This window comes from Calypte anna, chromosome 4A (genome assembly GCF_003957555.1).
Source record: "Calypte anna isolate BGI_N300 chromosome 4A, bCalAnn1_v1.p, whole genome shotgun sequence".
NCBI lineage: Eukaryota > Metazoa > Chordata > Aves > Apodiformes > Trochilidae > Calypte > Calypte anna.
The window spans coordinates 9,471,085-9,492,835 of NC_044248.1; the positions used below are offsets into that span (position 1 = coordinate 9,471,085).

The window sequence follows — 21,751 nt, forward strand, 5'->3', positions numbered from 1 at the left end:
ACAGTAAATAATTCTGGTCAGACTCAAAGGAGAGAATGCTCTGAAATCCAGTTGCATATGTAAAACTTAGAATTCTCTGCAGCAGAGAACTCTTTCTAGATAAGAATAAAAAGGCATGAAGTGTCTTGCCTAGCTGCATTTTATTGAAACCACTTTATTTAAAGCTGCATTTTATTTAAACCCCACTGCATTACAGTGCAGAATTTGCACTAACAGAGTAGAATTTGCATTAACAGCTGCTAATACATTTGCTTGTGCATTATTTTTCTTCATCTACTCACCAAAGTTAGTTCATGTTAAAAAAATTAAAAAATGAGGCAACAAAGACTTCACCAAAATGCTCAAACAGTTAACAAACTCACGAGTGTTGTAGCTGCTGGAGACGATCTGACTTCAATTAGCACACACTTATACTCAATATCCAAAAAGCAACTACTTTTCAAAAATCATGGAGTATTAAAATAACACTCTAAAAGGCATTCAGCATTTACAGTTGTTTATAATGAGTACAACTAGGCAAAAGTGTTGCCTCCCTGTGGCCTCATTTGTAGGAGCTCCCCAGAGGCTCCAGGCACCCATGGCAATAACCAGGCTGACTCACCATATCTTTGACTGCACCAAGGAATTAATGTACATCATTATATTGCAGAGTTAGAAAAAAAAAATCAATCTTCTGAAGCAGAAGATTGTACATTAAAATGTATCTTTGGTATTTATGGGATGCCAGTCACTATAGCTGCAATGTGCCAGTTAAAATCCTGCTGATGTAAGACAGACTACCAAAATCATCCTCCCCATTTATTTCAGATCTAGTTCAGTGCAAATCACTGGAGCTAACACAACGTGTTCTGATAAGCAGTTCACTAGTTCAGGGAAAGCTGTGTCCCCCAAAGTAACTGGTTTTAGCAAACCACATTTCTCCATCCCTGCAGGGAACGTACAAACCACTGCACAGTTAGTAAGGCTGAATGGATCCTAGGAGATATAATTCCTATTAATTTCTTTATCCAAACAAATAAGTCAAAAAGGCAACTAGCAATTCCCAGCATGGCTTCATAGCTATGGGGCTTTAAAAAAAAATGCTAAAAGGCTAATGAACAAAAGACATGGTAATGTGATTTAATTCACTTAGATTAATTTCATTTCTAGACTCTTGCTAGTGAGAAGGCAGTAAGAAACAAATGTAATAACGTTTTGAGGATGCAATTTTGCTCAAACTGGAAACTGGGAAGGGAAAAATCACTCTTTACCAGTGTCTTCAATGCCTGCAGCAGAGCAGAACTGCATAATGCTCAGCACCAGACTGGGAACTGGATCAGAGCTGTGACTCATGCACTCTGACCAACCCTTCTCCAGCCCAAGAGGGGGGAGGCATAATTATAACTGCAAGCAATTATTACTGCAAGGTCAAACAATCTGATGACACAAGTAGAACTCTTTATTTACTATTAATTTTGAGGTTAAAAACCCCAACCAACCAACCAAAAAACCAAAAAATGAAACAAACAAATAATAATAATAAAAAACCCAAACAGAAATCCAAATTCAACTCATAAAAGCAGCACTATAAACATATATAAAATAAAGTAAAATGCCAATCCATAAAACAACAGAGTGCTTCTTCCAGACAGTTGGCCAATCAGAGAGTTGACAGGGCAGAACAGGCCAAGTCCTTTAATTCTGCATTACAAATGTCTCATGAGGCAGCACCACCTGCTATAAAATTCTTCCTTGAAAATGCTGTGACCCAAAGAGACTCTAAGTGTTATGCCAGAGGGTCAGGAGTTTACTTCATATATTAGTGCTTTGTTATAAACTTTATACACGTGCCCTCTGGGTGCTGTAATTTTATTTCTGTCATTCGGAAACTGTTGAGGAAAGGACTGATCAACTTCATTCTGCAGACAGAGAATAGGTTAATGCTGCCCCTCAGGATTCTGTAAACAGCATCCACAGCAGAGAGGATTTAAATTAACAGAGCCTTACCAGAGATAGCTCCTGTTTGTCAAGAACCAATACACTGTTAACCAATAAAATTCAGTGTTGCAAGCCACTGGCCTGTATCAATGTAATATCACAGGTTTTTCTTAATAAGGGCCAGCTAAAATAATTATTCATAAAGTAGCAACTCCCTAGCAGCTTCACAATGCCCCCGTCAGTCTTCACTGCGGTGGCTGCTGCCCAGGATAGGAGTCCACAGACAATGCCTGTGCCAAAGCTGCACACTCCTGAACACTGATAAAACATGGAGAAGGAAAAGAGAAACAAACACAACCAGTACATTCTTCATGGAAGGCGGAAACCATCATGGTTAGCTACAATCACTGACAGTCTCCACCATGTTGCCTACAAAATACTAAAAAGTGAACCAGAGCTGTGCACATTTGCTACCTGAAGTCCCAGTTCTACCTTTAAGTGTTTGCACTGCTGCTGCATGAATGATTGTCTGCCCTGTAATAATGAACTGTCAGTCATACTGCAGCCAGTGTTTGCCATGCATCTTCCTCTCACTTGGCACTGCCTTCAATAGCTTACAAAACCATTTCTTTGTGTGGGTAGGAATTCAAGTGAACACAAGTAAGTCATCTCATCTTCCAGAAGCCTCCAGTTTTTCTTACGCTTTACATTTTCACCCTTTTACAAAAGAGAATTGTTAATTCCTAACTATCCTCCTCTAAGTTTCAGCAATTGTTCAGCACTGCTGACGGAACACTAGGAAGGAAAAACATTAACAAATAACTATCATAAACATACAATAGTTCTCTTGTGTCAGAGCTGATAAGAGATTGTGATCAATCAAAAAAATAAATAGCCTTAGATATCTGTTGCTGGAGTGCTGCAGTCTAACTATTGCTGTATTTCTGGAACTGCAGCAACAAATCCTCCCAGAGACTGCCTGGAGACGTTTTATTATTTGTGCCAGAAGAATTCTAGCTGAGATTAAAGGAAAAAATTAGTCCAGTTAAACCAAATGCAAGTGATTTGTTATTGCCTAGCTAATGACATACTGAACATGATTTCAGCAACAAGTAAAATGTCACCAGTTTAAGGTCTTCTTGCTAATCCAAGTGACTGTATCCGACCAGCAGCAAACATCAAAGCAGAGACAAACAAGTCAGGCCATGAAGACATTTCTTTATCAACAGAGCTAATGTGCGATATTTAAAGAGGGGTTTCTTTTGTTTTTTTTTTTTTCTTTTTCAGTCCTACAAAACTCTTGTCACTCAGTGACAAAGCCTGCATGATTCACCCCTGCAGAACACAGTCAGAATTGTTCACCCACAAACAGCTTCACTTGCTGCAAAAGCAGCTGTTTGTTCATCCCTTGCCAGAAGCAAGGGTGACGTAGCCCAGCTGGGCAGGATGCCCTCCCTCACTTTGGAAAAAGCAGAGAGAAGAATGCAAGGGGAAAATGTAAGAACAAGCAAATTATTATAGTTCTTTGTTTTTGTATGTGCCATGCATTATCTGGACTCCAGTGCCTGAAGTAACCCAGCTGCCAGTCAGGAGAACTGATGAGCTGAACAGAATGGCTTTGGGAACAAGCCTAGAATTTTATCACCAAAGCTGGAAGGGAGCAAAATCTGACACAGGAGAAGAGACTTAAATCCCTCAGAGACAGGGTAATGCTTTTTTAGGCACTTCAAAAACAGCAACCTGACTCTAAAATAAGCTCTGTTTCTCATTTACTAGGAAAGTGAAGAATGTGTTCCAAAAATGAAAATCCTAGTCTAAATTAATCCCTGTCTGATGCAGTTCTTTCCTCCCCCTCTTTTATTTAGTGATGCACTACTTTGCACCTTTTGGAGAGGAGCACCGTGGGCAGAATAACTATTTTTGTGTTTTTCCATTCGTTATGAGGATCCTGAATTTAAATTCCTGATGAGAATACAGATGACTAACTAATATGAGGTTAACCCACAAAGGCAAATCTATACAAAGTCAAATTTATACACAGCCAGCCCATGCATAAAGAAGTAAGCTTGGTGTTTCTAAAATCATATTGTTATAATTAATTAAAATAGGTACATAACCTTCATACTGAAATATGTTGCAGCTGTACTACCTTTGTGCTCAGTTTGTACTAACAAATCCTTGTTACCTGTTCAGGACTGGCTTGAGAAGGGCTGTATGGCATAATATTGGTACTGGAGAACTGCAAGGCACTGCCTTCCACACTGTAATGTAGTTCCAACAATAACATGCAAATGAAAAGAAACACTGAGGAAGCTGATCTTTGAAGACATGAGGAAGTTACACTGAACACATACTTCAAATTCAGGTCTCACTTGACCTTTTCCAAGTTCCCTGCACAACTTCAGAGAAGTCCTTTGTTATAAACAAAGAAAAGAACTTCATTTTCAGAATATACTTATGTTAAAAATAAAACATAAAATTATATGAAATTGAATGGAAAGAAAGAAACCATCTGAATCATTAAAAGACACATCATTTCTCTTCACATTTTCAAACCTTTAAGCTGTAGTTGAGGAAGGGAAGTTATCACTCATTATTTCTTTCATTTCATACTTTGTTGACCACCCTGACTCAGATTCAACCTCTCACTAGTTTGATCTCTGAATGTACTTCTGCATACAGCTCCAACTGTGAATGTTACACACATTTGGCTTGAGTTTAAATATTTCAATTAACAGAGACAACAGGAGTTTGATTAATGCCAAATGGCAGATTTTGAGCAATGTTCCATATAACTTGCTAAATTTAGCAATAAAATAAATCAGTTATGTAAGAGTAGAAGGATGACAGCTTAATACAAAATTCATTATATATACTTGTGATCAACTGCTTCCTATTTTTAAGGGAAAATTATGCCTTCCCTCCTTTTACCATCTACTAAAATTTTGAATTTTCATTGCAAAAAAATTTGAAAATTATTACATGGTGAAGAAGACACGCTTAACCATACCTATTTTTAAGGGAAAATACCACTAATAATATATATATTTTTAAAAATTTAAAAAGGCTAGCTTAACATCATTAAAGCAAGGCTAGATGCAAACTAAACAGCTAAGGACAATAGATCAAATGCAGCATCCAAAAACCATACAATAAACTGCACTTACTGGTATCCTGCACAAACTTCTTTTATTCTGCTGTTCTGAGCATTTAGTGTAATCCAAGTATTCTTGAAGTTCTGTAACCCATTGTTTTATTTGTTTTCCTAAGAGGTACATGCAAAACTCTAGCCCAGCTTCCACAGTCCATGCCATTTACTGATAAAAAATGTGTAATACCTTATTGTCCCCTTGTACTTCTCCCAGTCTCTGCTGAAGCTCTCTTATCTCTTCTCCAAGATGTTTATTTCGATCTTGAGCCTCACTCAGTAGCTGAGCAAGATTTGCCTAGAAAAGGAGCAAATAGCAGGCAAAAGTTAGTGCTTATGGAAGTGTAAGTGGTTATTGAAAAGACACCCTTAGACTTACTCTCTATCTGCCACCAATCTTTACTTTTTTTTTTTGTGGGTACTCAAACTTCATGCCTCATTAGAGAGATAACAACAGAAGTTCACTGGGGTTCTTTTATCTTTAATAGCAGAAAATACATAGAGCATGTGTGCACACAGTCCCAGAACAGCACACAAACCCCAAACAAAACAAAATTAAAACATCCACCTTAGTTCTGGTATCTTGGCTGGTGGAAAGAGCAAAACACAGAGTACCTTGACAGTATTTATATAAAGTTGCCAAAATGATAGTTTTAAAGTTGCATATAATTAGACAAAAGGCAGAGCTGAGAGGTAACTATGATCTAATATTCCCTAATAGCATTTAAAGCAGACTCCTAGCCAGGAAGGATGATGCCAGAGTCGTGGTCTCTATGTGGAATGGTACCATGGATATCTACTAGCACAAACTTCAAATGTGGCCTGACTTGTGTTATTAGCTCGTGTGTAGACTTCTAGGAAAATGGAGGTGAAAGCTAGAGCTCAAAAACAAGCATGCACAAACCTCTGCCCAAATAATCCAGGGTAAAAGTTACAATTCACTTTATTCCAGTTAATCAGCTGGGTGAGCAGTCTGGTCTAGAATTTTATAATTAAATTCCATCAGCCTCATCACTAATAAAAAAAATAATGCAATCTACTCCTTTTCCTATCTATGATACCTGAAAACGAGCAAATTCTACATATAAATTTATTAGATTTTTTTCCACTATCAGTATCTTGCACAGAAAATAGACCCAGCACAGGAAAAGCCCACCAGTGGCAGCTCTTCTAAGAGAGTTATAACCAGAGTGGATAATGTTCAGCCTTTCAAGATACTGTCTATGGACAGCCAGGTTTGTCATCCATTGCCAAACCTGAATGGTATCAACAGAAATGGGAAAAGTATTTTCAGATGTTCTAAGCATGACTTGGTAAAGCTCCAAGAGTCCCTATTACTAAGCTACCCTTACATGTATTTGCTGGGCTCGAGGCCAGCTGACTGGTCCCAGTTCACTCTTGGTATTTTAGGTTTAGCTTTAGTTTCCCTACTTGCTGTGGTTCCCTTTCAGATCCTCAATTACTCTGTTTTGATGTCTTCCAGTCCTGCTTTTTTCATTTGTCTTTCTCAGTACCACTTGACATCCCACAAGATGTTTTTATGAATTTTATCTTTAAAACTCATACATTATGGAACCAACAAGGCATCTGATACACATTCCTGCAATCTTTCCCCTTGTTTACTAAAAAATACTACTACCAAAAATCCTATTTAATATTTAAGAGAACTATTAACATGAATATAGCTATGCATGCATCTGAGCACCTGCATGATTAGACTACTAAAGGACAATCATATATAACTTTTGTACACTACTGTGTGCAAAGCTGTCTCCAAATACAAATTGGTCTAAAGCAGCAACAGCTTCAAAGTTTTAAACAGGAAAGATAATTTGACAAAGTGTTATATCCTCCTTGATGAACAACAAGCCTCAGTTACTACTACAGCTTCTGTACTTCTGGTGCTCTGAGGTTATAGGTTCAGAAGAAAGTAAGGTAAGTTTCTCACAGTCTTGGAAGATACTAAAGCATTTTTGAACTACTGATAAACCTGAAAACTGCAGACGAATACTTTGAGAAAAAGAGTGTAATAGCAAAAAACAGACAATTGTAGGACCACAATTAAGCTGCCTCTAATTATTGATATTCTTTGTATATGGTATGAATCAAAGAGCTTCAGAACACATTCAGTCAATGGGTGTGAGAGGCTGCTTAAAGGAAAGAAAACAACTCATATTTGCAGGAAACTGTATTTAAAATGAAGTATCTATGGCTACTGCTCGGATGCTCTTTATGCTTTTTTTTTTTTTTTTTAAGAAAGCTGACTTTCAGTAAAGGCCATCCAAACACCAGACTGGGTTAGGCAATAGGAACATGATTTGCACAAACCTCTCTGAAACACTTCTCCTTATAAAGTCCCTTTTTAATGATGAATTTGAACAACTTGTAACAGTGTAATAGCACATGTCATTTCAACACCTGGGAAGAACTCAATCTCACTAATCAGTGTTTCAGTGTTTACAACCACACCACCAGGATTCTAGCAGTCTGCAGTTAAAAGCCAGCTCCCAGTAACTGCAGGGAAGGCATTACCATTCCTATACTAAATCTTTCTGCTCAGATTTATTTCCCTTAAAACCATTTCTCTGGGATTGCAATTCTATGCTGAATTTTATTTGTCAGTCATATAAACGACTTAACGTGACAAAATCCTTTATACTTGAGGCAGAGATTTTTGAAGAAACTTTAAACAAATAATATTAGACACCAAAATAAAACAGCCTCATTTAAGCATGCTAAGAGCATTACAATGAGCTAACTACAGACCTGCTCCTTAATGCAAACCTTCTATTATACTTAAAAAAACTAAAACAACCAAGCTATGTCAAAGAAGTAGTCTCCAGCAATTATTCAGGTCCCTGGCTGAGAGGTTTCATACAACATGTAATTTGAATTGTTCCCATTTTTAAAGGTTTTGGCAAGACTTCATTAAAGCTCTTGGTTAAATGTGGACAGAAGGAGCAATACTTGATTTTACAAAGTGCTCTGCTGGGCTTAAAGAGAGCCAGCCAAGAGGATAGTTTGAATGACATCTGGACTTGGTACCACTTCTTTGGCATATATTAGAAAACATACCATATGGTTGAAATATGATAAAACTAACAATGGAGGACTGGCTTCATGAACCTCTTGTGGCTTAAGAAAGGGGGAAAATCTATGCAAGGGAAAAGGTGATTTATATTTCCACCTGGCGACTTCTTTTCTGTGTTCATAGAACAAACACAGAATTCACTTAGAAATTCAAGAGAAGTTACTTCAGCAGACAATAAAGCTCATATAATTTACCTGTGCAACACAAAACCTCCCTGAAAAATTGCCAAAATCAGCTTCTCTAGACTCCAATTTCTTCAACAGTTAAACGAAACTGGTGAAGCTTTAAAAAGGCTCCTGTAACTGCCAGGGACTTTACTTCCTTTGCTGACACTATTCAAAATTGACTCCAAAGTGCTGATAAAGAGATATTTCTGAGCCACAGCTCAGAAAGGGAGAGAAAGATGTGGGGGTCTGGACCTTCCTGATACTCATAGTGTCCTCTGCAGCAACCCACAGCAATGCAAACTGGTTCTCCTACTAAATAATGCAATTATTTGTAACACTAAACAACAGGCAGTCCTTCATTCAAGTCTCTAAATGACTGCCCAGTATCAGACCATCTTTCTGGAGCTCTGTCCACCTCTGGTGATGTTTGGTTTCTGGTTGGTATTCACGAACCTCTGCAGCACAAAATGTTATTTGGTTTATGTCCATCTGTCACAGGGAAGTGCTCGTGTATGATCTGAGATTAATCCAAACCCGCATAAGCATATGGAACCATTCTCATATTCTTCTTTCCTCTGACCAGAAGCAAGCATGACTACTGACAATGATCCCACCAGAACACAGGATGGAAGGTGAAAAAGACTCATGTGAGAGCACCAAGTTCTAGGTGTAGCACCTTTGCTACACAGGGGGAAAAAAGCAACATAAATCAGAACAGGTCATGGAGTGAAAGATTCAATGGGATGGGATGCCAGACCTCACCCTTTTCCACTTGATAAAATTTGCAAGAATGGCTTTGGGGCAGAAGGTGCCCCAAAGCACCTGGGAATACTGACAAAAACGCTTATATTTATTAACATAAGCCAGTGAATACCTGTCAAGACAGTGACAGATCTTCACTCACATACTGACCAATAACCCAAGGAGAAGGGAAAAGACCAAGGAAACTTAAAATAGTCATGCCTGACATTATGCACTACACTTGAATTTTGCTCCCTTAAAAATTCTGTAAATCTAGCCACACATACACAGAATGTTATTTTTCTTCACACCACTTAAAAAATGATGTATAGTAACATAGTCTTTAATATACCTCTCAATTCTCTTGCACATAAATCTTATCCAACACTTAAGAAAAAGAATTTTTTTTTAAACAGGACTTTCTGCCTTTAGATACTGCCTAAAAAAGTAATTTGGCAAGTGGGAAGAGAGGAAAACTTCCAATATACCTTTGCAGTTAAAAATATTTTTAAATAAAAAGAGGCACTTCTATACTGCTGTTAACAATCTTTTATGTTTCAGCAACACCTTTAAACAGAGAACACTGAATTATAGAGCTGACATAAAAAACAAAGTTTGATGAAACTTGACTGTTGTGACTGATAGCAGGTTTAATTGCAGCTTCTCCTCCAATACATTCATATGATTGCAATGACTTAATTAATACAGAAAATCCTGCTTTGCTTACCAGCTACTACTGTTAACTACAAAGTAGAACTGATGACCTCCCCTAGTATTACCTTCCTTACAATAAAAAGCAAAAAGAATTGCAGATGATACTGTCTCACTGGCTTGTTTTATTCAGAAATATTTTAGCTGCTTTGAGATCTTAACAACTTAAACTTTGAAATAATACAGAAAAAGAAAGAATCAAAATCCCTTAAACATTTTGAGTATTGTAACTAATTAACAGAATATTTATCAAGAATATTCAGGTGCAGCTGTGTGGACAAGTGGCTCCTCTCACGGTGAAGACACAGCAACCAGAGCAGAGGATGTTGTACACATCATGTCTGAACAGCACTCTGAATTTTTAAAAAGAGACAGTCACACCTATTAGGTTCAGCATTTCATCTCTCCTAGCTTCATGTTTACTGCAGAACCTTAGTGTTGAAGAAACAACATTGTCACTTCACAAGGCACAATTCATAGTGTGGCTAAGAAGTCCTACATCTTGCATACTGTCACCTGCTCCTGCCAAAGGAATAGCAAATTTCAGGGTAGAGAACCCAAAATCTCTCCACTGGTTACACTCTCTGAACAGACACATTTTGAAATCCATGGGAATATTGTTTTCTGATGCTTTGGAAGGGCAAACGATCTGACTGTTTTCTACCTGCTGCCACACACCACCTCACACCACATGAACCTACAAACCAGAGTAGGGTGCACAGGTCTCAGTTTGGCACATACATCATGTTTTTCATCTTCAGGCACTCTGAAGAGAGGAAGAAATCACATTAGTCTTCATTGCACCTTTGTGAGATAAATACAAAATGACTGCTGACCCTGTAGTGTACTTTATCTGAAGATTTTATCTCGCAGGACTCTGAATGCAGCTTTTGCAGAAGACTGGCAAAACTCACCCAGTTCATTATTTAACATGAAGCAGTCACACCACGGTCACACCAGCCATTTTTTCTGATGATGTAAAAATCAGTCATAAGGTAACCCCTGAAGTATGATTCAAAAGTAAATTGTGACAGCTTGACAGCTGAGTACATTTAGATAGAAGCTGAAAGTGAAAGGGATAAAAATGGGTCTGTTTGTATTATGTCATGACATACTGGAACCTCTGGAACCTCCACTTCTTAGGATGTTCTGCTTGCCCCTAATTGCTATGTTCATTAATTTATTCATTAGCAGAAGACAAGCTGCCTGACCAGTGTCTCAGTGAGTGGGTAGCACGCTGCTGTGATGTCAGTGATCACTGAAGCAGAGTTTTGGTTTGAATGAATCACCTTGGGACACCCACAGATACCCATCACAGATTTAAGGAGCAGGACCTTCAGGAAAGATGCACACAGGTTCTCTGATGAGTTTTTTTTGCCTGGCAAAAAGAGTAACTATCAACTTGTGCTCTATATTTGGATTATGTCATCATTACGTTACAGGGCTCACTAATAGGAGCCCCAAAGAGGGTTCTGTGACCATGGGATCCTCTCTTAGGCTCAACAGCTGCTGGGAAGACACAGGATGTGCTGGACTATGTGAGGCAGAAGTATCTTTGTCAGTTGGCTGACCAGCCTTGTAAGGACAGCTTCAAACTAAAAATTATGGAAGAAGGAACAAAGAGGTTTGGGATAAGGTAGGCAAGCCAAGAGCCTGGGATGTTGGGAAGATAAGGGATGTAACAATTCACAAAACAACTGGGCTGAAGTGTACTGCCTTTGAGCAGAGGCATGTAAAGAAGGAAGTTCCCCAAGAACAGTAGGAACATTTTGTGGGGAAAGCTCTCAAGTCCGTACTGTGGAACTGGCAAACCTGAATGTCCCTCAGAGGCCTCTATCGCACCCAGCATGGGAAAAAGTTTGAAGTCTGTGTCTAGTTACAGGACTACAGCCTCACTGGGATCCTGCAGAAGTGGTGGGATAGCTCACACAACTGGAGTCCTCTGGTGGAGGGATGCAGGCTCTTTGGGAAGGACAGCTGGGAAGGGGAGGAGGAGGTGTTGCCACTTATTTGAGAGAGCAGCAGGAATGCATGGAGCCCAGCCTTGGGATAGGTCAAGAATCAACTCAGAGCTTCTGGGTCAAGATTAGTGAGCATAAAATATGGATGCCCTTGTATCAGATCTGCTATAGACCTCCTAATCAAGAAGAAAAAGTAGAAGAGGCTTTCTTGACACAACTTCATGTTCACAGGAAATGATCTGCATAAAGAATTTAAGACACCACAATACCAGCAGGCATCTGAACATCAACAGGCTGAGCAGAGAGGCTGTGGAGTCTCCCTCCTTGCAGATGTTCAAAATTTGACAGGACACAGTCCTGAGCAACCTGCTCTAGGTGGCCCTGCTTGAGCAGTGGCGTAGGACTAGTTGATCTCAAGAGCTCCCTTAAGAATTCTGTGATCCTGTGATGTTTAGCTCCATTTAATTTGGTTCCTCATACATTTAAAATACAAATGTAAGCTCTCACCAATGAACATACGCATTGCAGCTATATTCTTGACACACAGCCCCACTGCAAACCCATTATCTCCAACTGAGTGGTCTCACTGAGATCAAATTAAGCAAAACATATTTAGGACTGTGGCCCAGCACAGTCATTTTCTTATCCATGCCTTTTACTTCACCTTTATTTACTCAAAAGATCTCATTTGTATTAAGAGCTTCCATTTCATATAAAAGGTCAAAGAATTCACCAATCTATTATTTCAGTGACAAAGATTCTCCTAAACTAAAACTATAATGAAAATTTCAGCCATATAGATGAAACTAATAGTCAGTATAAATCAAGCTAGAAATCCCATCTTTAATTTTCCCAGCATGGCAACATTGTGCAACAGCTCTACAGTATTTGTTTGCCCATGTCATAAAAATGTTCTGTATCACAACAAATGCATATAAATGCATACCACTACAGGATGGTAGAATTCCTATTTTATAGGATGCACAACAGAGGCTCTAAGGGCAAAGCACCATTTTAACATGCCTTTCAAAATGGAGAGTGTCTACTCTTTACCACCTTCAGTGAATTTTGACATCAAAATCAACTCTTCATTATTCCTATTCTCCTGAAACATTTCACCCCTCCATTACTTATCAAAAAATTACCCTCCTGACACCACATGACATTATAAAACTACCTTATTCAACCACAGAACCTAATTGTAAATGTTTGATAAGAGGGGCCAGGAAAGCACTAACAGCTCACAGGCTGTGATAACAACACTGACATTAAAACACGTACTGCAGGAAAACAGATTTCAGTAGCACAGTTTCTCATTTTCTGCTTTTGTTGGCTGTCAGAAGGTGGTACACATGAAACAATCTTTGGATTATGTCAGAGACGTGTACCACTGCACACACAGCTTTAAGAGAGAAAACACTGCAGACAACTATACGTTACGGTACCTTTAGCTAACATCAGTTTTAGAGAAATGTATTCCAAGTTAACTGCTTGATAAGAATTGTCAGGTTATGTGATATTTCCACACAAAACATGAAAATTCTGTGTTTTAGAACAGAGAGAAAAAGCATGGTGTGGACAATATGGTATTTTAGAAGTCACAAAGTGTAATTGGCAATGAAGGTGAAAAACTATGAGAGGAAGGAAAAGAAAGCAGCAATTCCAACCCACCCAATTAAACTTAAGGTTCCAGATTGAAATTTCAAAAACAAACTCTCAGTTGTGGTAAAGAATCTAACAGCAAATTTTTCAGCATATCAGATTTTGATCTCATTTCTGGGCACAAGAACAGCATAGGCTTTTGTGTCACATAAAATCCATTACAGAGTCAGAGTCTCTGTTTATATAAAGTGACTGAGGTCACAAATTTCCCCCATTACAGGCAACTAGGCTTCTGGGCAAAAAGAGCACGGGAAAAGTCCAGAAAAGCACACAGAACTTAAATCTTTCTTCAATAAGAAAATGCTAAGAAAGGTACGTGCAGTAATCATGGAAAAAATATTCATAACTTTATTTTATTATTCTTTGGTGCACCTCTCAGAACAAAACCACACAACTGCTCAGAAAGATTGCCCTAACTACTTGAGTTTGTCCACCTCGTATGCTACAGACACACTTCTCAGAGAAATGAGAAGTCAAGAAGTGCACTAACAGCCTATTACTGTACAACCTAGAGTATATATTGTCCTTGGGGGAGACCTATAAATGATGCCAACAAGATTTTCTTTCTTTTACTGCTACCTAGCACAAAGACATAACTTCCTCAGAGAAAGACTCCTAGCTAGATTATTAAATGGCATTGCAGGCACCTACAGTGGTTAAGATGTGCCAAAAATATAATTGCATTTAATATAATTGCAGCTTCTGAATTTAGACTAAATATTGCTAGTATTTTAGAAATAAGTGTCAAATTTACTTGTTTTGAAGATGGTAGAGGAACTAGAACAATATCCACAGAATGGCAAATCTTTCCTACTTTTTTCTGTACCACATATACTGCATTGGGGTTTTTCCTTTTAATTATATAATCTTCAGCTCCAGTTTTAGTAGTAAGAATGCACAAACCATAAGGTTAGAAACTTGTAGCAGAACTCTGTTGAAATAACAAAATTTAAAATAAATTATGCTAAATAATGAGGAATTAATCTATACTGAGCCACTGACATCTTGGCAGGTATTTGCTTAAGTGCCTTAAAGAGTAATTATATTGTTTCATAAAGTTTAAAACAACTAAAATCACCCCTAAAATTTCAGGAAAATAGCAAGAACTACATGCAGACTCCCAGGGAAAAGATGACAAGTAAAACTTCTGACCCATTTAGAGACTGCAATAACCATGTTTCAAACAGTTTGAGTATGAGACTTTCAGGACTAGCAATTACAGCAACAATTTTTGTTCTTTTGGGTTCTCCTCTTCTCTCTACTTGCACATTTTGGCTTGGGTGACATTTTTCTTTCAAAATTAAGATAATTTTAAGATGTAACAACCACCACTCCACAACAGGGACAAAATATGTTGATCTCTGGGGAGAAAAGGAAGGAAAGTGAACAGGCAAGAAGTTCTTCAGGAGAACCATAAAATGCAATTACCTGTCTTCTTACTAACTCAAACTCATAGAGCCCAAGTGACCTGGGAGAGTACCTGATGGAAAACACTACTCACTACAATAAATTAACAATTACGAGATGCAGACAATGAACTCCCAAATTGCTGTTAAGTATGAGAAATCCTGTCACAAACCCATTTTATGACTGAATACTAAACAGATAAACAACAGGGAGAACAATCTCAAATCTCTGTACACTGACCAATTTTAGTCTCAAGTGAATATAAAAGCAATAGCTATATATTCTAATTAATGATAGTTCAGATACTTTAGAGTGAGACATCTTCAGACAAAAGCAAAAGAAGCCAGAGTTTAAAAACTAAGCTTTTCAATATACAGAAATGGTCCATTTTTACCACATTTTTAGTATTTTCACACTTTTGCAAAGTACTTTTATAGCAGATAAAGATATAAACTGAAAAATAAATCTTACCTGTTTTCTCTTCTCAGGTGGAAGGGATGGATCCCCATCCTACAAATAAATAAACATTATTTATTGACAACTTATTTTTGAAGCCAGCAACTAAATTAACTTTGTGGTTCAAATTTTAAAACACGTATTTTAACTAAATCACAATTGTTTCTAAAATATTACATCTTGATTAATACCAGCAGTGCTAATTTAATCCCCCAAAATTGTCAAAGGCTGAAGATTTGTTTACATTTCTAGAGCAGCAGGTCATTACAAATTTATGCTGCATTATTTTTCATAACGGTACATTAAGTTGCTGTGGAATACTAATACTGCAGTCAGTTTTTAAATGGAATTATGACTGAAACTAATTTCCTCAGAGCATGCACTGTCTGTGTCTTATATAACAGGCACTACCTCATCAATGTAGAACAAATGAGTAATAATATAATAAAGGCTGTACAACTGCAGGACTACTGTAAATAGGAACCTAAATATTTTTACAGCACTCATTATAGACTAATTTCCTTTCTTCCTTTTTTTTTTTTTTTTTTTTTTTTTTTTTTGGTTTTTTTTTTTTTTTTTTAATTTTTGTTTGGTATTTTTTGTTTAGTTTGTTTTGGGGTTTGTTTGGTTTGGTTTGGTTTTTTTGAGGTTGTTTCTTGTCCCCCAGTTATAAACTATGCACAACAAAGCACCTACAATCAGCTCTCGGTATTTCTTTTTCAGCGACTGGTGTCGTTCTCGCAGCTGGTTGGCCATCAGCTTGTACTGGTCTCTTTCTTGTTGACAAGTGTCCAGCTCTTTGGAAAGGATTAGCAATGCCTCCTTTTTACTTTCAAGCTTCCTTTTGCACACCAGATACTGCAGAAAAAAAAAAAAAAAAAAAAAAAAAAGCATAATTGTCAAAAGCCATTTCTGCCCCAGCCAGTACTGTATTCAAGAGGCTGAAGTTTTTCTCTGGAAAGGAGGAAGAAGAGTCTGCACAAGATCAAAGTCAACCACAAGTAATCTTAGCTTATTAGGAACAGCAACAAGAAATAAATCTCTTGCATCAGAGCCTGAAATCCATTTGTAAGACCACATGCTCACCTGACCACAGCGAGTTAGAAAAATTTGGCAATTTAAGTTTCTCCTCCTTTTCCTCAAATGCACTAATATGAGGAACCTCACAATTTGACCTGCAGCCCTTGCAAGGCTGCTGGAAGGAAGAAGCCTTTGCAGACTCTGTTTTCTGCTTCTGTCCCCAGCTCACAGTTAGCAACCAGCATTTCCCACCCCTTGCCTCCTTCTCCTCCCTGCTACCAGCAATGTCCTCTGGGCTCAACCAACAGTGAAACAGGACCATGTTACAGCAGCAGGGGTGACAGAGCACAGGTGGCAACCAAAATTTACCTTGACTCTGTAACAATTCCAGTGTGATACCCTATCAGCACACACAGAGGAAAGTAATTCAGCTGTGATACTAGATAGAATTATAGAATCATAGAATTGGCTGGGTTGGAAGGGACCTCAGAGATCATTGAGTCCAACCCTTGAACCACCGTTGCGGTTGCTAGACCATGGCACTGAGTGCCACATCCAGTCTCTTTTTAAGTATCTCCAGGGATGGAGAATCCACTACTTCCCTGGGCAGCCCATTCCAGTATCTGATCACTCTCTCCGTAAAGATATTCTTTCTAATATCCAACCTAAACTTCCCCTGGCACAACCTAAGACCATGCCCTCTTGTCTTGTTGAAAGTCGTCTGGCAAAAGAGACCAACCCCCCCCTGGCTACAACCTCCTTTCAGGTAGTTGCAGAGAGTGATGAGGTCTCCCCTGAGCCTCCTCTTCTTTAGGCTGAACACCTCCAGCTCCCTCAGCCTCTCCTCATACGGTCTGTGCTCGAGTCCCTTCACCAGATGTGGGCTCTTGTTGAGTCAAAGACTGGGAATGCAAGAATATTGCAACCACTGCCTCTTATGTGTAGGGCTCATGCCCACAGCATCAGCCAGTTCTGCACCATTGCCTTTCCCAATGAGAGAGGAGAGAGTAAGGTGTATGTCATCCTTTCCTGCAGTGGCTGTCACTCATCAGAAGTTTCAGGCAACTTTTTCTCTTTAACTTGATGTTCACTCAGAAGATTCTCTTTACCCATCACTTGACACTGCTCATGCTAAAGCATGTATTTCTAGTTCTGATGTAACTCACACAAGACCTGACACTAAATACTTTCTGAATGTGCTCTGCAAGAGACCAAATATCACAGCAGTCATGAAAACAATTTATAGTTTCATTATATACTCTGACAAGAATAGTTTGTCATTATGGGCTCTTGCACAAAGCAGGAACATCAGCACTTCCAAAGTGTTCAAATCAGTGCTGTTCTTTGGGACAAAAATCATTACTTGCATGTACTACTTGTGAGGTTAACTTTGTTAACCTCAATTTCAAGTCAATGAGAAAGGGAAAAGTGAGTTTAGTGTATTAGTACAGCTACCATTTTCCTAACATGGTAAATGCTTAGTTGCAAAAAAAGTGGGAAGGGAATGAGAAAAGCAATTCCAAGGATTTGAACTCTCAAAAAGGACACTTCCACCTTGGATTAATTTTATTTCTGGCTATATTGCAGTTGAAATCCTGCCATAAATTTTCTGGATTATGATGCCTTGGCATCAACACAGGTAACTGTACCTATGTACTTACGTCCTTACTGATACCTTACACAAATGTCAACTCCCCTGATAAAGCACTGAAAGGTTTCAGAAGCTAAACTTCAATATTGTCAGCAAGTGACATAGTAAATTGCTTCAAACTCGATAAAATAATTCATTCCCTTGCAGTGAAATATTTGCCTCTGACAATCTCTTTCTTTTTTTTCAGTTTCATCTCATGTCTCAGTCAATTCTAGAATATGCTTTCACTAAATTGCTTTTAAATATTAACAGTCTGATACAGTAATTGCAAATAAAAACAAGTATAAGGAAACGTTATAATCTCTTTTTTTAAAAAAAGACAAAAAAACCCCAACAGCAGCACAAAACCGTGAATCAAGAAGCCTGTCCTGTTTCTTTAGCCACCAGAAAGAATGAAGCTGGCCCATCCAGCCCAGCCCTGCATGGAGCAGAGCAGCCTATGCAGCAAACACAGTGGGAGGGGAGCAAAGATAAACATCTCCCCTAAAGATACCCACACCACCAGCAGGTCCCTCCAAACCTTGCCACTAGCGCTGGTGTATGAAACAGTGTACAAGAGTTGGAAGCTAACTGGAGGATGTGGATAATACTATGACAAAATAAACTTTTTAAGCAGGATATGCAGATCTAGTGCTAACCTGGTCTTGTTTCCCTCATGAGCCTTCCACAAAGGACAAACTCAAAACATAAAGAAGGCTCCACCTTTCAGAGCAGCACTGGTAGGGGCAAGGGGCAACTCTTCTTACCTATTAGGCTGAGGATAATGAGCCATAAACAGATTGTGAGAACAGTTGTTCAAGGTCTAACTTAAAAGGAATAATGACCCCCTCCTTGTTTAAAGCATATTTTAGGTTGATGAATTATATGCTGATTATAGACTTCTGTAAAGAAGGAATGGGCTTGGCATCTCTCACCAATGTACTGTTTCGATTTTACTGTAAGAATGACCACCTAGAAGACTTTCAAAAGCCATTCTGCATTTTGCATATATTGAACTTTTTCAGATAAATGGGACAAAAATAGTAATAATGTATAGTAATTGTTTTCCATGGGCGTATGGTACAAGAAAAAATAAAGCGACTGCATTTCTGTGGAATTTGATTATTTGACAGAGCTAGGCTTCCAATTCCCATTACCATTTTTGAAGGAAAAATAAATTATACAATGACAGACCTCAGAGAGGTTATTCAAAATATTTGCATCTCACTGTTAAAAAAAAAAGAGCATGAATAATGGCCACAAACTGACCTAACAACTGTACACCAGAAATGGATTCTACTTAGGGAAACGACCGAGCCCCACCAACAATTTCCCCTACATGGACAAATAAGTGCTGCCAAATTGCTATGCTGTCAAAAGGAACACTGGAGTTTAAGAGGCTTTTTGGAGCAATGCAAGCTGTATGGAAAATTTTCTGTTATAGTCTGAGAAGCAGCATTCAATATATGCTTCTGGCATTGACACACAGATTTGTTCCTCTGCAGCTGAAGGAAAGCCTCCATCTCACAGTTGTGTCTATCAGTGTCACAAACAAGTGAATTGTGTCCTGCACTATAGTTACAACAAAATAGTTTTATTGTCTTTTGTTTCTTTTCAATTTATGTTCCAAAATAATCAAAGCTAACCAAGAATCCGCTGCTATACTTTCAATCTAAAAAGCTACAGTGTACAACTTTTCATATCTGTCTGGTGACTTTTATCTACCAATTCCCTGTTATCTACAACAGAGCCAATTATAATTGCTACAAGGAAGATCATAATAATTAAAGGAATATATATGACATCCTACATTACTGCCTGAACTGCTTTACAGCCAGATAACTACTTTAGTGAAATTGAGTAAAAAGAGACTGACATTACAGGAGAGTATAACTGCTCCAAGGTGACCCTCCACACTGAACACTTACTATTTGTCCATTGCTATTTTTAGTGACAAATCTGGATAGATCTCATTAGCGATGCCGTAGACATGGCCTAATAATCTGATGAAGCTGGGACACTGTCAAGGTTTTAGACTTTTTTTTTTTAAACCAACAACACACCTAATTTCTATTTCAAAATAATTTCTTTTAAATTTGTAAAAATTACTGGCCTATATTTGGGTACTTCGTTGCAGTTAGTGCCAAGAAGGAAAGCACCTCGCTTTCTGAGAGTAAAAGGAGAGATACTATATCCAAGCTGTGCTTTGAAATCAGTGTAGATCATATTCTGTGTTCTCTCAACACTCCAGGACCTAGTGTCCTCCCATAATACCAATGAGCCACAACCTTGTATGTGGGCCTGAAAACCTTTTGTCCACCATGCTCTCAGAAAAAACCTGAACTGGGTGCTTACTGTTTCAGTAATGTTGCTCCCCTTGAGTTCAGATTAAACTGTCCATTTTATCTGAGAGTCCAGCAATCAAACACAGAGAAATACACAATTACTGGCCATTTGCCTGCCATCTTCTTTCATGTCCTCATCTTGATAAAACCTGAGACAATGCAGTGTCCTTGGTTTTATCCCACAATATCTACTCTGGTTTTCCTCCTGCCCAGCACTTGCTATCTCCTGGCTGCCTGAACACAAAGCAGACTGGTGTCATTCACTGATCACACAAGTGACACAAACAGCTCCCCAGAACACCAAATCTTGTCTTGATGACAATATTAGACCACAACATCTTCAGTGATTGTTTAGGAATTACAATGATTTTACCTAATTAGTCAAAATAACTCTATTGTGTGATGCAGCCCAGCCCTTCTAGGTTTTGTATGCTGGGCATCAGATTACATTATCAGTCTCTCTCAGTTTGTTCCTCAACATCCCTGTGGGCACCTTAATCCAACCTGTAACATGGAAACATAAGAAACAAACACTTGTTTTGTTGCCTCAAAGCCCAGCATGCAAGTGTCCATGGCACCTCTCCCACAAATCCTGAGAACTATGGAGAGCAGCAAGTCATGGCAGCTCCTTTAGTGGTCCCACTTCCTTCTCCAAATGACAAAGCTGTAACCATGCCAACCCAGTCACCTAGGGACCTCAGAACATCTGCCTGCATATAAAAACCCTCTGAATTAGCAGCTCCAAAGTTTGATGGCTCCCCTTATACAGGTTTGGTGAACTGCATTTCATGCTCTGTTTGAAAAGACAATGTGACAGAAAGTTAGAGTGATACTGTAAACATGAAAATCTAACTAATTTTCCTTCCTCTTCTCTCATGTCCACAGTAAAAAAAATAAATAAATTGTGTGTTTGATAAATAATTCCCCAAAACTCTTTCTTGAAGTTTTAACTTGGCAATTACTAGTCAAGGGAGCTCAAGAGCACAAGCCTATCAGTTATCTCTGTGGTGGGAAGAAGACAGTAAAGAAACAGCCTCTTGAGAATGAGAAATGATATGGAGAGTGTATTTCTTTTATTTCTTTTAACTAATTTCAGGAGTCACAGTCACATATGAGTAGCTATAAGTAGCACGAAGCAAATCCTCTCATGTGTGGGAAGTGACAAGGAAAAGAGAAGCATTTTGACATTGGATTTAATTCTAGATATTGGCAAATCCGGGGGAGAAGTTAGCAGAAAGGACAGAGGACACCACTCCAGTCTTACAGGTTTCCCAGGAAACCTTTCTTGCTTCAAGTGGAAAACACTGCCAAAAGCACACGTTCTCCAAAGAGTATTAAATTAGGACTTGTGCCAACTCTCAATGAAGTGAATGGAAACACACTCACTGACTTCAGCAGAAAGAAGACTGTACTTGTAGAAGTCAGCTCTCTACAGCAAGGACAGAAGTGGTCTTGCAGATTATATAGAAGTGCTTTTTCCCCACCACACATGATC

At 38.5% G+C, this 21,751-nt stretch overlaps 1 protein-coding gene across 1 annotated transcript in view; it reads right to left on the reverse strand.

The window, feature by feature from the left end:
- Positions 1-21,751, reverse strand: part of CCDC149 (coiled-coil domain containing 149) — a 51,093-nt gene that overhangs the window by 25,614 nt on the left and 3,728 nt on the right. Inside the window, exons 2-4 of the mRNA XM_030449945.1 lie at positions 15,958-16,119; positions 15,277-15,315; positions 5,256-5,363 (exon numbers count right to left, since the gene is read on the reverse strand). Of these exons, the coding sequence (XP_030305805.1) occupies positions 5,256-5,363; positions 15,277-15,315; positions 15,958-16,119 (309 nt within the window). The remainder of the gene's footprint in view (positions 1-5,255; positions 5,364-15,276; positions 15,316-15,957; positions 16,120-21,751) is intronic.